Source organism: Aedes aegypti, chromosome 3 (genome assembly GCF_002204515.2).
Source record: "Aedes aegypti strain LVP_AGWG chromosome 3, AaegL5.0 Primary Assembly, whole genome shotgun sequence".
NCBI classification, from domain to species: Eukaryota; Metazoa; Arthropoda; class Insecta; order Diptera; family Culicidae; genus Aedes; species Aedes aegypti.
This window is the reverse complement of record NC_035109.1, coordinates 142141658-142159811: the sequence shown is the minus strand read 5'-3', so window position 1 is coordinate 142159811 and position 18154 is coordinate 142141658. Positions and strand designations below refer to the sequence as shown.

Sequence of the window (18154 nt, the reverse complement as noted above, 5' to 3'; positions counted from 1 at the left end):
AGAAGGATTTTGAAAACAATCCTGAGAGGATTCTCAAAAGTATCCTAAAAGAATTCTGAGAAGAATGCTGAGAAGAACCAGTGAAGAATGCTGAGAGGATTATGCAAAGAATATGAAATTATGCTGCTAAGAATTCTGAGAGGATTATGCGAAGAATCCAGAGATTATTCTGAGAAGAATTCTTAATTGATTTTCAGCAGAATCTTGAAAGGATTCTGTGAGGAATATTGAGACGATTCTGAGAAGAAACGTGAGAGGATTCTGAGAAGAATCTGATACTATTCTGAAAATAATCCTGAGAGGAGCAGGATAAGAATCTTAAGAGAACTTTGAGAAGAATCCTGAGAGAATTTTTAAAAGAATTCTGAAAAACACCTCAAAGGATTCTTAAAAAACCCAAGAGGATTCAGAGATGATTCAGAGAAGATTCTGAAAATAATCCTGAGAGGATTCTGAGAAAAATCTTCTTCTTCTTCTTTCTGGCATTAACGTCCCCACTGGGACAGAGCCTGCTTCTCAGATGAGTGTTCTTATGAGCACTTCCACAGTTATTAACTGAGAGCTTACTGTGCCAATGACCATTGTTGCATGTGTATATCGTGTGGCAGGTACGAAGATACTCTTATGCCCTGGGAAGTCGAGAAAATTTCCAATCCGAAAAGATCCTCGACCGGTGGGATTCGAACCCACGACCCTCAGCTTGGTCTTGCTGAATAGCTGCGCGCTTACCGCTACGGCTACCGCTACGGCTATCTGGGAAAAATCTTGAGAGGATTGAATTCTGAGAGGATTCAGAAAAGAATCCTGAGAAGATTTTGAAAATAATCCTGAGAAGATTCTGAAAAGAATCCTAAGAGGGTTCTGAGAGGATTCGGCGAAGATTCTTGACAGGATTTTGAGAAAAATTCTGAAAACAATCCTGAGAGAGTTTTCAAAAGAATCCTGGGAAGATTCTGAGAAGAATGGTGAGAGTAATCTGAAGGATCTGGGAAGAATGCTAAGAGCATTCTGAGAGGATTCTGAGAGGAATATGAAAGGATTATGATAAGAATCCTGAGAGGATTTTGAAAAAAATCCTGATATGGTTCAAAGAAGAATCCTAAAAAGATTCTTAGAAGAATTCTAGGAGACGATTCTGAGAAGAAAAATGAGAGGCTCCAGAAAAGAATCCGGCGAGAATTTTGAAAATAATCTTGAGAGGATTCCATTGAGGATTCTGCGCAATTTTGAGACGATTCCGAGAAGAATTCTGAAAACAATCCTGAGAGGATTTTCTAAAAAATCCAGAGAAGATTCTGAGAAGAATGGTGAGAGGAATCTGGGATGAATTCTGAAAGGATTCTGAGAAGAATCTTGATAGGATTCTGAGAAGAATCCGGATAGGATTCTGAGAAGAATCCTGATAGGATTCTGAGAGAATCCTAAGAAGATTCTAAAAAATTTTTTTTTTTTTTAATTTTAGAAGTTGAAAAGATTATGAATACTCTATAACCTCAATTTACGAAGTCTTATTTTACGCAAACTCAATTAACGTCACTTTTTTACGAAGTAAATAAAAATAACGTTACTTCTTTTACGAATGTTCTTCGGTTTTTTTTCCGTTAGAGTTTAGTAATTAAGTTATATTTTCATAATTGGAAGGTTTTAAATTATTCCATCGATGAAATTTTGATTTTTTTTTTTCGCATTTTAGCTATTTTTTCATATAAAGCCCATGGAAATCAATGAAAATCACGTTTTCCTACAAATTTCAGCCCATACAAAATGTATGGGAAAAATTTCACCTATAGAATACTGATATATAGCGGGAAAAAATCCGAGGTACATAAGATTTATAAAATCTGCTGCTTCAGACATAGCGTGCGAAATGCGTAAATTCAGCTTAGACAATTAGGGGGGCTGAGGCAAGAAGGACACCTTAAGATGTATAGGTTCAAATCATGGTTGATTGGCACACTTTTTTAAGATTATTCCAGTGTAGGGGCAAGCTCACCTCTTGTTCTAAATGATGTTATCAATAGATTTCAAAAATATAAGAAACACTTGATGATTTGAGATTTTTTTTTAATTTCTTTATTAACGAGATTTTTAGCCCTGGGCTAGTTCATCTCGGGACCAACGGCTTTACTTCCCTTCCGAAGGAAGTCGTCACTACAATTTTTTTTTGTCAGTGACTATTTCGGGGATGGGATTCGATCCCAGGTCCTCGGCGTGAGAGGCATGTGTTCTAACCACTACACCAGGTCCGACCCCTTAGGATTTGAGATTTTTGAAAATGTCCCTTCTTATGAGGTTTTTAAGCGAGGCACGGGGTAAGAGTGCCACTCGTATGGGGGAAGAAGACCACCAGAGCAAAATGCCACAAATTTTGTATATTATTTTTTTTTGTATATTATTATTTATACGATAAATTCTAGAGTAAGTAAAGATAAAAACTGAGGGATAAAAGTTGACTTATAGTTAAAAAGTAATTTTACGAAATTAATTTAGTTCTCATCTTATTTGACTGTAACAATAATAGTAAACATTTTCAGAAACCATTTTGAATGTCCAAAATCACGAATACTGTGCGGAAAAATCAATATGTTTTGTATTTATTGGGAGTCAAACCTTGTTTTCCAGTCTTACATTCTTATAATATTTCGCATTTTTCGCGTTGGTGAGTTAAAGACATTTTTCTATTTTTTGTACTAAACATTTTTAATTTTAATATTTAAATAACTCTTAATTAGTACTCAATTTTTTCTTATCCAGAGTTAAACATAAAAAAATGATTTGAACTACGTGAAATTAGAGGTGGCACTTTTGCCCCGGGTGTCCTTCTTGCCCCATGTCCCCCTATGTGGGAAATTATGTAATGTGTTGGGGAAAATCGTTGGAAGTCCTTGCGATATGGTTACTTTTGGAACGGGTATGAAGAGAGGATGAAAAAAATCGATGTCCGACGCCAATTTGGAATCCAAAATGGCGACCTCTGGTTAGAAAAAATCGTTGAAAACCTTTGCAATATGGGTATTTCCGGAACATGCACGAACATGGGATGACAAAGATCAATGTTCGATGCCATTTTGGGATCCAGTTCACTGAAATCTCAATTAAAGAAGCATTTTTTTACGCAAATTCAAATGACGTCACATTTTAACGAAGTAACCTCAAAAACATCAGTATAGATCAGTACATTGATCCATTTGCTTATATGAAGAGTTAAGATTTTATTCCATAACTAAGTATCAACAATATACAACTACTAACGTTTGTAGATACCCAGGCCTATATTACGTGGATTCCTAGGAAGTCCAAGAACATCGACACAACTCAATACAATACTTTGTTTACTAATATGGATAGTTAGGGGCCTTCGCATATTAAACTATCTATTGATAATTGGTTATGCTTGTAGATCCTAAGGCCTATATTCGATAGAGACCTTGGAATATCCGCACGAATCAATACAATACACTCACATGAATGGTTTGGAGCCTTTGTAGTGTTTGAAAACTAACCTTAAATCATACATCCCAAGGCCTATATTCAATGGAGTCCTTGGAGAACTAAAAACAACCAACAAAATATTCCGACGAAGTAAGTGAATGGTTAAGAAACTGTACCATATTAAAAAACTATCGAAAGACCATTGAACACACTTGTAGATCCTAATTAGATGAAGTCCTTGGAGGACCTAGGCCATCGGTACAAATTATAACAATACTCAGTTTACTGCTATCAATAGATAAGAACATGTGCCATATCAAAAACACACCAAAGCATCGCTAAATACGCCAGTACATTACAAGTGTATATTCCAGGAAGTTTTTGGATGAACTAGAACACCTATTGTACTCACCTAGTTACCAAAACTTGGTTCTTACAATACAAACGATTCTTCGAAATATAACAATCTTTTAGGGTCCAGTATTGTGAAATATTCTTCTACATAGAAATGATAAATTGATCTCCATTAACTCGTATATGCCTAGGCTCCAATGAGTTCTTGAAAGACCTTAACTGGCACACATTCTAGCCTGGTTAAGAACCAAATATAACAAAATGTAAATGATACTAAAAGAGCATAATGTCTTCAAACTTACAATAAAAATTAATTTCATACAAGTAGACTCCAAAAGGCAAAATCTCGTTTTAGGCACTGATTCAATTTACGCACCCCCAAGCTAGTTCGAAAATCGAGGTTATAGTGTAGTGTTATGAGAGGATTATGAATGGATTCTGAGAAAAATCATGAGAACATTTGAAAAGAATCCTGAGAGGATTTCGACAAAAATCCAGACATTATTCAAAGAAAAAATGTTGAAAGGGGTTTTAATAAGAATATAAAGAAGATTGGAACAGAGGAATTCAGATGAGATTTTGAGAAGAGCCATGAGAAGATTCTGATGGAAGTTCTGAATGCATTCTGAAAGTAATCCTGATAGAGTTTCAGGCGTATTCTGGAAGGTTCTTATAAGTTCTTGAAAACATTCTATATAAAATCCTGAGAGGATTCCGAGCATACCAAAGTGCTGGAACAAAAAGTAAAATCGTAGTGTTGAATCTAGAATTTGAATGATGCTGAATGAATGATGATTAAGCAAGTGGTGAATAAATAGCATTGTAGTTCCTTCAATACCAACATGATGCAAAAGGGCCTCATGGTTTTACTTAGGCCAGTGGTAACGTACGCCATGCTGAAGCTGTCTGGGTTCGATTCCCTATCGGTCCAGGATCCATTCGAAATGGAAGTTTCCTTGACGGCCCTGGTCTAAAGTATCATCGTACTTGCCACAGTGTGCCACACGATAAACGAATGAGAAAATGGCAACTCAGTAACTGTGGAAGTGCTCATAAGAACACTACGCTGAGAAGCTGTGAACATTGTTGTCTATGATTTTGGAGAAAAAAAACACATCAAAATAGTGTTTGGAATGACAAATTGGCTCTATTCATTAAAAATACACATTAGGTATAGCGATTCGACAAACTATTTATTTTTTGTTTGAATGGTTTAGTAAATATAAATACTGTATGTTTTATCATGGAATACAGAAGCAGAGTGGTGTAAAAATCTAAAACGCTGCATGTAATCCTAATGTAGTGGAGAGTATGATGCAAGGAAAACAAAATGATGCGATACATAAACAAAACTTTTGAAATCCATGATGTATTCTTTCATTCCATGCTTTATTTTACAAAAAATTTCTTTTCATATTGCACAAACTATTTCCATATTTTTAGGGTCTGTCCCAATTTTGTGAACGCTATTGGCTTCCAAATTAAAGTAAAAAGTTAATAAAAGAAGATAAATTTTGCGTACTGCTAGTGATATACGGAAAATAAATTGCATTATCATTTTTATTTGATGAAGGAAACTCTAAATAATTTCAAAACAAATTCTATGTAGCTTTATCAGTCCAAATCAATTAAACCGACTCAGTGAATCATCCGAAGAAATGTGCGTTCGATGATTCATCACGTTAAATTTAATTTATTCCAAACTAGACAGCCGCGTTTGGCGTTCAACATGAGTTAGCCTAAAAGCCTCGTTGTAGTAATACACCTCCCATTCTAGAGCAAACAAGCATTGCCGAACAGTGCCAATGTCGACGCCAATTAACCTTTACACTCATTCGTTTGTGTCATCTTGCCTGCCAGAAGAAGCTGCTGCTAGTTGGCCATTTACTGCGAATTTCATCTCTGCTCTCGCTCGAATAATTGACCGACTGAGTGAATGAATGAAATGAATGGATGACTGAATGGATGGTTGGATGGGGTAATTTTTACCAATTAATGAATGAGGTGCCCGTAGGTCGCCGCATCACAGCGCCATCAGTCAGTGGAGGCGTGGTTGTCGTCCCATTCCTAGCATTGCTTGCGTTGAGGTCAACTGGAATCAGGGATCATACCGACGACGCAAAAGTTTAATTGATTTCGCATCACGCTTGTGCCCTTTCAGTGGGGGTGTTAAATAGGGTGCGGGGTATTTTTCGAAAGTTTTCAAAACCAAAAGTTCGTGTGCCCTTCTGAAATCAAATCACATACAAAGATAAAACTGAAAATTCTATCCAGAAATATTAAGATTTATAAGTGGCCAAACGGTCGAGACAAAAATTTCCAAGTTATTACATATGTCTTTCAGTAAAGGTTATATAACTTTGTTATTGTTCAACCAATTATAAATCTTTTGGAACTATTGTCCTCGATATTATATTTATTAAAAGTTTGCAGATTATCATTTCATTTTCTTATTTTATTAAAAACTTGAACTTTGTTTAACCAAAACGTAATAAACATTAAATTAATTAACTCATTACGCGTGGTAAAGATGGACAAATTATGGGTGAACTTATGAAAGAAATTCACGAGCTTGGCTGGGATTTGGACCCAGGACTCTTGTATGCTAGACGAGCGCTTTACCAACTAAGCTACCGAGCCACTTGGTGACCCAATAACTGAGTTGGTTACAAGTTTAGAATTCAAATCCCTACAGACCACGCGGACCCCTTTCATAACCCATATCCATCCATCTCATGTTAACTACACATGCGGGAAGAGCGAGTGCGATTTATTTATTCCCGCGTGTGTAGTTAACATGAGATGGATGGATATGGGTATTCATAAAAAAAAACAGAATTTTGACAATCGATCAATCGACTTAGTCATTAGAAAAGTTCCATCATGAAACTTTGGTATTTTATTCCTAATAAGATACTATTGTGAAAATTAAAAAAATGTTTTATAAAGTATTGTGTTATTTAAAATTTAAATTTCTCTTTTTTTCTTTTTTTCTATTTCTTTTTCTTATCTTAGGCGTTTCGTTTCAACTGGGACAAATCCTGCTTCTCAGCAAAATGTTCTTTTAGGTACTTCCACATCTGTTAATTAAGAGCTGTCTTAGCCGGCTGGCCATTCTTGCTTGTGCATACAATGTTGCAGATACAAAAATATTCTGTACCCTGGGAAGTCGAGAAAGCTTCTCTAATACTTTGGCGTAAGCTTCGAGGTTAACGCGATTTGTTTTCATTATAACCCACGAACTTTCGCATCTGAAATCTTTCGAAAATATATTCCGCACCCTACTGCATAAGTTTGTTCTCTTAAGGGGCGATCCATTAATTACGTAAGACAATTTTCGGGGTTTTTTAAGCCCCCTCCCCCCATGGTAAGATTTTTTCTATGAAAATTAAAAATAAATTGTATGGCGCGTAAGAAATCTCAAACCCCCCCCTCCCCCATAAACCCTTACATAATTAATGGACCGCCCCTAATAAGAGAAAAGGTATTTATATACCAATGAATGATCGAATGCTATAGCAAACATCATATTTTATACAATTAGCAGAAGTATAAAAACGAGAAAAATACCATAATTTTGTGATGCATCAAACATGCAAAACTGTTCGAGTGGAACAGCCAAACAAAACATCTTCTCCCCCGAGCTTCCGAGAAGGAAGGTGCGACGACGACTGCCTCTGGCACAAGTCTGGTCGTCGTCTGTTACCTCTCGTTCTCAGTAAATACCATTTCTATTAACTAGCACGTGGGACGCAACTTTTCGTCACTGTCCGGTTCCGACCAAAACGTGAAGGAATCTGCTTTCAATTATACTATAGGCAGCAAATCTGATAAGCTTACCTTGTTCGTAATGGAGGCATGATGGAGCTCATCCAACGTGGGACGATTGTTTGCTTGGAAGGAGAGGATGTTCCTATAGTTATCTGCACGTGGTAGGGCTTCCCTGGTAAAGTGCCTGCAAGTGGAAAAAACATGGTATGAAATAAACAACTTACAACGTCGAACAAGATTTAAGCTGTGCAACTTCTAATAAATGGATTTTAAATGTGGTGAAGGTAAGATTCACCAGTTTAATTGGACTTGGATTGAATATGATATAAAGCATAGATTTCAACTTACCTGAAGCTCCTGGCGTATTTATTGTCATCAATCAGATTATCCTCTTCGTCCTCATTGGAATCGGACGCATCCCCATTTTCCATCTTAAACCGGGTGGTTTGTGAGTTTTTCCGTTCCTTGTCCCGGAAGCTGGTCCTGAGCGATTGAAGCCTCGAGGTGCGCCGTTTAACCAGCTCCTCCGGAAACGTGTCATCCTCGGTGGTGATGTCTGCATGGCCATTGGCTCCGCCGCCACCTCCCCGGTCACCACCGTCTCCTTGGTCGTGATTTACCGGATTGACCTGAAACCGATTGGCCGAGCCAACCCGGTGCATCGTGTTCATTTCCACTTCTTTCGGTTGCGACATTGGAGATTTTTTTAGGTTTGACGGTTGATTGTATTAGAGTGTGTTCTCCAGGATAAACACTGCTTCGGACAGCTTACCAAAGGAAGTAATTTGATTTGAGGGAAGAGAATTCTTTGATTCCTGGCTTTTGTGATGGTTATACAGCAGAAACCATCGAAGAAATCTGAAAAAGAAAGATTAATATTCTAATGAGTGCATTGTGTTTCAGATGTTAGGAGGTCATTAGGAAAGGTTTTAGAGGGTTCTAGAAAAAGCGATTTTAGCAGTAAACAGAAAGAAGTAAAATAGAGTGTTTGACTTTCAAGGGAAGTTAAAAAACACTTACACGATAAGGAGCTATCCGAATTTTTTTTACCAGAAATCCTTAATCCAAATCTTTAGCAAAAGTGCTCAGCAGGTTAAGATCATCCCACCATTTGAATTTGCAATTCTGATACTGCGTGTCAATGCACTCAGTACACGCATGCGATCGATCTTGGGTTAACCATGTCGAAGTAACATTATTACAAGTACGTTGACAAGTGTTAACACGAAAAGGCACAGCCTCCATGACCCAGTCTCGAATATAACACCTCTCTCCCCTCGTACAAAGAGTGTACTTCTCAGTTCACAGTCATGCACGTAGTCACAAAGAGGGGCAATACCAAAAATCAATACAACGTCGCTTAAATGCTGATGCGCTTGCCAAAGTTCCAATCGACTGATCTCACATTCCGGTCAGGCTCGGATAACGACCAAACCCAACTGCCTCCACCACCCGAGCAGAAGAAAATTGCTACTGAATACCAAGCAATGGTATTCCAATAGAAATAATAGTAGTAGAACGCTAATAGCGTAATTGTCATAAAACTGATTTCAATTTTTATTACCTTTAATTATGGTTCTTCATTGTTTGTTCTATACCATGATGTTGTTTTGGTTCCTAAAATTAATCTGACACTTTGAGGCCCGGTACTCACGCTGTCAGTTCGTGGCAAACTAGATGTTGGTAACACGAACAGCAGCGACATTAGCATTCTTAGGTTAATGCTTCTACTGGTATTCCATACCAGACAGTTTTTAATACTTTCCACCTGAATAAGGGGTAAAAATTTTTGCAAAAAGGTAAAATACCACAAATAATATCTTATGCATATCCAACAAATACCAGAATAATAATTGGATTGGTTATAGCAATACCTAAATAGTAGGTACATGATAAATTTTCATAAAGGAGGTTAATTTGTCAATACACAGAAAAAAAATCCGTTCTCGTATCCGTGAACAACAGACGTGAACTCGTCAACAAGCAAAAATACACCGTGAACTAGATCATGTTTATGTGACCTTTGGTGGTAGTTCATGGTGTATTTTTGACAGTTCACGTATTCCATAACTTTTTTTTTAGCGTGTAGTAGTTCAATACTTCAATCAGACTTCAAAAGCTGTCGAATCTTTCGATGAGGTTTTTTTCAATTCTTATAAATAATATTTATAATACCGTTTTGTTTCATATTACGGACAGCTTCAAATTCCGGACACTCTGCTTTGTATGGGAAACATTTCACACGAAATGTTTCAATTTTTGCTGCTCAAAAGTTCTCATTTTCGAGGCTCGTTTTAATAAGCATTTTCCATAGATACGCATGAAAATTTATAATGCCCAAATGCCTTAGACGTTTCTTCAGTGGTTCGACGATTTCAATTGATGATTTGACTTTTCTGATTATGATTTTCATTGGCTGTCCGAAATTGGAATCAAAATGTCCGGAATATGAGGCAAAAGTAAGGGAGCGTCCGGAATAAGAATCATGAAAAGTCCACACATTCCCATTTATTTAAAATTATTCAAGTTACGGAATCAAAATCATCAGTCATTGTTCGAAAGTTAAGTGTTTTGAAGTTTCGATAACACAGAGGAATCATACAGAATGATTCATTTTATATGCTTTATGATGAGTTATGCTGCACTGAGCTCTTAAGTGTCCGTAATATGAATCAAAACGGTACCGTAATACCGTTTTGATTCATATTACGGACACTTAAGGCCTTAGTGAAGTTTACCTCAACATAGAGCATACAAAATAAATCAATGCGTATGATTGATCAGCGTTATCGAGCGTCGGAAACCCTTAACTTTGGAATGGTGGGTAAAGAGTACGCTTCCGCAACTTGAACCATTTTAAATAAATCGAAATGTGTGGCCTTTTCACGATCCTTATTCCGGACGCTTCCTCACTTTTGCTTCATATTTCGGACACTTTGATTCGAATTCCGGACAGCTCATGGAAATAATTATTAGAACAGTCAAAGCATCAGTTGAAGTCGTCAAGCCACTGAAGAGACGTTCAAGGCAGTTGGACATTATAAGGTTGCATAGATTTCTATGGAAAAAGCTTATTAAAACGAGCCTCGAAAGGGAGAACTTTTGAACAGCAAAAATTGAAACATTTCGTGTGAAATGTTTCCCATACAAAGTAGAGTGTCCGGAATTTGAAGCTGTCCGTAATATGATTCAAAACGGTAATACAAAATTGATGTGTAGCAATACCTGGTCTACTGAACAATACCTAACTTGGTATGATAACAAAATATGGTAAGCATAGATAAGCGTGAGTTATTCGTTCCTCCTCGGGCACGGACAGGTAAACCCAAGTGGATTTGTAAAGGTGATTGGCATTGGTAAGTATTTATATTGGCACAAAGGTTTTTGGGTAAGCATGCTGAACTAACAACACTCTCGGTTGCTGGTTGGCATATAAAGATGCCTTCCTGAGTGGCATTTTTGGAGCTGATTCGCGGTTCGATAACAAATCGACCCATAACGAGGGCAAGGCCCAACCACCCGGCGGCCATCCCTTCGGAATCGAGCAGTATCGGTCCGAGTCCTCTTCTTCGATGGTCACGTTACGTTACATTCACTCAATCGCACGTACTTCACTGTCACTTGAACGTGTGGTGGCCGGTGACGAGCAATTTCGCAACCATCATAAATTCAACGGTTGTTGTCTCGGTAGGTAGGTACCTCTCTATGGCCATTTTAATGTATTCATTGGTTACAGCAAAAATCTATAAATAATTGATTTTACGAAAATGATCCCCCGTGCTGGAATGCAATTTGCATTCGACGATACGATGGAGACGAAGCGACACATGACACTCTCTCGGGTTGTCCGTGTCAGGGTTGGGCGGATAGCACGAGATTGCAAATTGAAATTAGTGAGTGTCGTGGTCCATGGCTCCGATAAAGAGGAAATTGCGGCGCGGGTACCATGGTGGGGTGCATATTATAATGTTTCCTATCTTTGCTCTACAGGTTTGTTTATTTTATCAATTTTATCTGCTTGCTTGAAATAGTGAGTTTCTACTTTCCTCATATCGCAAACGGTCGGTGGCAGGTAGCCGCTCTCTATATCAAGAGATATCTTGTACTGTTGATGCTTGAATTCAGTTTACTTGTCACTGAATATTTAAAAAGTTGGTAGAATGAGATCAAGAAATATACTTGCACTTTCATTTACGTTATTCAAGGTGCATGATATTACGTAAATGGAATTTGTAGACATTGGATTCTCCGTATCATTCCTCTAGCACACACAGATGAATGTTATGAAAATACCGAACAGGTTGTGATAAACCAAGGGATCATTTTATTGGTAACAATATCCTTCGTGGTGATTTAAGATTTGTCTTCTTGAACTCACAAACTTTTTGGAGTATGCATGAAGTTAATCAGTTATCATTAGCATTACACACTTAAATTATTTTACCGTAATCTCAACAGCTGAACAGTTCGGTAAAAAAACACCGTAATCCCGTCGAAACTCAACGGATTTCGGTAAAATTTTATCAAAAACTGTAAAAATTTACCGTACACCGTTAATATAAAATTTTCCGTAAGTTTATACATGGGTCGAACTTTCGCCCCACTATGGGCCAAAAATTGTTTCCAGGCATTTAAGCAAAACTGATACACAGCAAAAAATCCTTATGATAGGCCTTGAAATGCCTTTACACAAAATATTGAAAAATTTCAATTTTTGCCAATGAACAGTTCGGATTCCGCCATGGACATTTGACCACTCATCAACTTTTACGTGTAACAAATTTGATCCGTATAAATTGATACTTGTATTGAGCTGTTCGGTAATCCAATCCGCATGGTTATTAAATTAATTAACTCATTACGCGTGATAAAGATGGACAAATTATGGGTGAAATTATGAAAAAAATCCCCGTGCTCGGCTGGGATTTGTATGCTAGACGAGCGCTTTACCAATTAAGCTACGGAGCCACTTGGGGACCCAATAACTGAGTTGGTTACAAGTTTAGAATTCAAATCCCTACAGACCACGCTGACCCCTTTCATAACCCATATTCATCCATCTCATATCACTACACACGCGGAAAGAGCTCACCTTTTGTTCTAAATGATGTTGTCGAAGCAAGAGTGCCACTCGTATGGGGCAAGAAGACCACCAGAGCAAAATGCCACAAATTTTGTATATTATTGTTTCCCCGACTAAACGATAAATTGAAGAGTAAGTAAAGATAAAAACTGAGGGATAAAAGTTGACTTAGAGTTAAAAAGTAATTTTACGAAATTAATTTAGTTTTCATCTTATTTGACTATAACAATAATAGTAAAAATATTCAGAAACCATTTTGAATGTCCAATATGGTTTATTTTGATTTTGTTTAGTAGGAAACATTGATTGAATGCAATATTAAACAAGAAAAATAAAAGCTCATTTGATTTTATATGAGAAAATTGCGGTGTCCCTCTTGCCCCATAGGACATACTGTTATTATATGTGTAAAATTTAATGTCAAAAGGACTTTTTCGAAAAAAAATTCCTTACAGCTATATTAAACAATTGAAAATCATCAATACTGTGCAGAAAAATCAATATGTTTTGTATTTATAGGGAGTCAAACCTTGTTTTCCAGTCTTACATTCTTATAATATTTCGCATATTTTGCGTTGGTGAGTTAAATAAAATTGTTTGTACTAAACATTTTTAAATGTAATATTTACACAACCCTCAATTAGTACTCAATTTATACTTATCCTGCGTTAAACATCAAAAAATTGATTTGAACTACGTGAAATTAGAGGTGGCACTTCTTGCCCCATGTCCCCCTACCTACATTGCTTCCACAACAACTGTATTGTGGAAGAATAAAGATGTGGGAAGGCTATCAACCTGTCGTTCTCACTCAAGTGACGACATGATTTCTACAGAGAGGCAGTAACACTCTAATATAAATTGATACCGTAAATTCGGGTGAAATTGATCAGTTGGGTGAAATTGATCACTATGTCACTCGATTTTATTTCTTCCTAAGCCGGAACAAATTTGAAATTTTACTTTTGTCCCCCCCCCCCTCCCTTAAAAATTTTCAAAAAGTCAGAAGGGGAAGATAAATAAAATATCTTATTTTCAGTGTAGGTTTCCCTTATTGTTCGTGTTTTTAGCTAGCTTTGTAATTCGTCTTTACTGTATTATATGAGATAACAGATGCAATTGGATTACAAGTCCTCAATTTGTTTGTTTTACTGTAACAGTGTGGCCTATGAAAATAGATTTTTTTATGATTTTCGTGAATTCTTCTTCTTCTTATCATTACGTCCCTACTGGGGCAGAGCCTGCTTCTCAGCTATTAATGATATTAATTATTAATCATAACTGTGAACACTTTCACAGTTATTAATTGAGAGCTTTCTTTACCAAGGTTGCCATTTTCGCATTCGTATATCATGTGGCAGGTACGATAGCACTTAATGCCCAGGGAAGTCAAAATTTAAAAAGTTTGAAAATTCAATCTCTCATATCTTTTTTACCGTAAAAATAGAGTTCGGTGAAATTTTCAGCTTTCTAGGTGGCCCAAAGACGATGATGGTTTATATAGAAATTACTATGGAGGAATGTTGAAAAATGTTCCAAGCGTTAGTACTGGAATGTAAGTAAAAATTTATCATCCTATAATAAAAACTCATTCTTCAAACCATAATAAAGAAGTTAGTCGAAGAGAGCAATTCAATCCGACCGATAGGAGAAAAGATATTCATGAGTTTGTTAGCTATTAGCTTCACAGCCCAGCAAACATCAACAAAAATCCCAAACAAAATTTGCTCAAAACGGATTTACTTCCTCAGCAACTTCTTCATTAAGACATGAAGAATAAGTTTTCCCTATGGGATGATAAGTTTGTACTTACAGTACTAACGTAATTGGAACATTTTTCAGAAATTCTGCATATTAATTTTCATATAAACCTACATCGTCTTTGGGCCACCTTCAAATCACATAGAAAGCTGAAAATTTCACAGAAAGCTATTTTTATGGTAAAGATTATAAGGAAGATATGAGAGATTGGATTTTCAAACATTTTTAAAATTGGAATCGCCCTAATGTTACATACATGTTGGACCAAATTGATACAGTCTAAATATGATTTTTAGTTCCATATAAATGCAACATTTTCGCAGTCTTCTTGAAATTGTTAAGGTGAAACAGTTTAGAATCAACTTCTTAGATTGCACTAAAACTTTAAAGGCACAAATCTCGCGAAGAAAGCATCCAACAACAGTGAACTTTTTATTTTGGCTTTGTGCACTAGCAGAAAGCCTAAAATAAGAAGATCAGAAACGTTTGCCAACTATTTCTTCAGTTTAGTGCCTTTGAAAACGTGAGTAGGGGCACAGTCGGCCATTGTGACGGCCATCTTTGCATTCCGAGATGTTTCACCTTAATAGCTAGAGTACAATTTGAAAGCCGTTTTATTTTTCATAAACGATCGATGTTACGAACAATAAAAAAATGTCGTGTTTATTATTCAAACATTTTGATTTGACGGATATTTGTAGCAAAACATTGTTTTTCACCATATGATAATAAAAAATGATGAATTTCCCTGAATTTCCATTTTATTATTTTTTGTCCCCCCCCCCCTGTTCCGGCCTAATGGAGCACAAATATCAATGTAACCTGCAGTGAATGAACGTTGTTTGTCGTAAGTATGTCCAAATTGTTTGTTGTGAAGTTTTTTGCGTTCAAAAATGTTCATTTCTATGAAAATAATGAAAAATTTCAAAATCTTGCACGGTGCAGTGTTGACAAACATCAATAAACTTCTAGTTCTAGACAATGATTTAGACATGGTATAATCCTGAAAGTTTGTGATGATACTTAAGACATGTCCCCAAACTAGATTTCATAACCAAACCTCGTACCAATTCGTTAATTCGGTTGAAATAATTGAATTTCTGTTATATATCAGGAAATTACTTAGAAAATTGCATACATTTAGGCGTTTTCTGCGTAATTCTTGAAATTTAAACAATCATTATTTCTAAAAATATTGCATTGTTAAGAATTTGGCAAGCATATTCGGATTCAGGGAGCTCAAATTTATTATGTAAAGTTGTTTTGAAAACTGACAATAATGGCATTGATAAGTGATCAATTTCACCCCGAAATTAGATCTCCGTATTTTATATTTTAGACATATTTTTTAGCACTAAAATTACATTTATAAGAAAATTTCGGTGCTTGAGGCAATGAGGCTCACCTTCATACTTGTTTTCTTGCATTCAGTTGTTTGGCATTGTCAACATTATAGAAATCAGACAAGAAAAACCGTGAAAAGTGATCAATTTCACCCGAAATTACGGTACTTATATTGAGCTGTTCGGTAATCCAATCTATAATTCTAAACTTGTAACCAACTCAGTTATTGGGTCACCAAGTGGCTCGGTAGCTTAGTTGGTAAAGCGCTCGTCTACACGCAGCAAACTGGACTATCGAAATTCATACATTTTGCCGTATGAAACATGGAACAATTATCGCAATACGAACGCTTTGTGTATCGTTTTAGCATCACTCTACACCAAGGCGTCGATCGCAAGGTCCTTGGTCGATTCCAGGTTGCCGCGAAAACTATTTTTGTTTTCAAATTTCGGTTTCATAAGGCAAATTTATGAATTTCAACCCGATTCCTTGTGGCGAATTTTCATAAGAGGTTCCTATGTTTATCGATAGTCCATTTGCCTGAGAGTAGCATACAAGAGTCCTGGGTTCAAATTCCAGCCGAGCACGTGTATTGTTTTTCATAATTTCACCCATAATTTGTCCATCTTAACCACGCGTAATGAGTTAATTAGTTTAATAACCCTGCGGATTGGATAACCGAACAGCTCAATATACAGTTGTGTTCAGAATAATAGTAGTGAAAGCCGATTTTCATACAAAATGCTCAACTTCGGCATACTGTAACTTTGTTTCCATATGAGCAATCGACATGAATTTTAGACAGTGAACTACAAATATACTCAATTTCATTACCACAAGATTTGAAAATTTTCACACTACCGGCTAAAAAGTTAAGCACCAGGTGAAATCGCTCAAAAATAGTAGTTTTTCTTTTGTAAATTTTTGTTCAGCAACAATTTTGTAAAAAATTGGCTTGTTTATATATTCATAGCTTGGGTGGAAATGGTTGAAACAATGAATAAAGAAAAAATCAAAAACTCAAAATACAGCAGATATTTAAATTATTAAAACTACTATTATTTTGAGCGAGTTCACCTGGTGCTTAACTTTTTAATCGGTAGTGTGAAAATTTTCAAATCTTGTGATAATGAAATTGAGTATATTTGTAGTTCACTGTCAAAATTTCATGCCGATTGCTCATATGGAAACAAAGTTACAGCATGCCGAAGTTGAGCATTTTGTATGAAAATCGGCTTTCACTACTATTATTCTGAACACAACTGTAAGTATCAATTTATGTTAGAGTGTTACTGCCTCTCTGTAGTAGTCATGTCGTCACTTGAGTGAGAACGACACGTTGATAGCCTTCCCACATCATTACTCTTCCACAATACAGTTGTTGTGGATGCGATGTAGGTAGGTACGATAGGCAAACAGTTTCAACACTAAATAAATCGCACTCGCTCTTTCCGCGTGTGTAGTTATATGAGATGGATGAATATGGGTTATGAAAGGGGTCCGCGTGGTCTGTAGAGATTTGAATTCTAATATTGTAATCAACTCAGTTATTGGGTCACCAAGTGGCTCGGTAGCTTGATTGGTAAAGCGCTCGTCTAGCATACAAGAGTCCTGGGTTCAAATCCCAGCCGAGCACGGGGATTTTTTTCATAATTTCACCCATAATTTGTCCATCTTTACCACGCGTAATGAGTTAATTAAAATTTGATCCGTTCCAACAAATCTGAAGGCTACTCTACTGGTCTTGCTCTTCTAGGCATAGAAAAAGCATTCGACAGTGTTTGGCATGAAGGTTTGATTGTAAAATTGAAAAACTTAAATTTTCCAACATACATTGTTAGAATAATCCAAAGTTATCTATCAAATCGTACACTTCAGGTTAATTATCAGAACTCCAGATCTGAAAGACTTCCTGTAAGAGCTGGTGTTCCCCAAGGCAGCATTTTGGGACCAATATTATACAATGTTTTCACATCTGACTTACCTGAGTTACCTCAGGGATGTCAAAAATCTTTGTTTGCAGATGACAAAGGCCTCTCCGCCAAAGGACTAAGCCTGCGTGTCATCTGTAGTCGATTGCAAAAAAGTTTGGATATTTTTTCTTCATACTTGCAAAAATGGAAGATTTCTCCTAATGCTTCCAAAACTCAACTAATAATATTCCCACATAAACCAAAAGCTCTTTATTTGAAACCTTCAAGTAGACATGTTGTCACGATGAGAGGGGTTCCAATAAATTGGTCAGATGAAGTTAAGTATCTAGGGTTTATGCTAGATAAGAATTTAACTTTCAAAAATCACATTGCGGGCATTCAAGCCAAATGTAATAAATATGTTAAACGTCTCTATCCCCTTATTAATAGAAAATCAAAACTTTGTCTTAAGAACAAGCTTTTAATATTCAAACAA

General features: G+C 36.4%; 1 protein-coding gene across 5 annotated transcripts in view; it reads right to left on the bottom strand.

The window, feature by feature from the left end:
* Positions 1-18154, bottom strand: part of LOC5567586 (solute carrier family 12 member 1) — a 226306-nt gene that overhangs the window by 45323 nt on the left and 162829 nt on the right. For all 5 annotated transcript variants that reach the window (XM_021853732.1, XM_021853730.1, XM_021853734.1 and 2 more), the window contains 2 exons: positions 7906-8415; positions 7627-7741 (listed from right to left, as the gene is read on the bottom strand). In XM_021853732.1, coding sequence (XP_021709424.1) covers positions 7627-7741; positions 7906-8252 — 462 coding nt within the window. In that variant the 5' untranslated portion in view covers positions 8253-8415. The remainder of the gene's footprint in view (positions 1-7626; positions 7742-7905; positions 8416-18154) is intronic.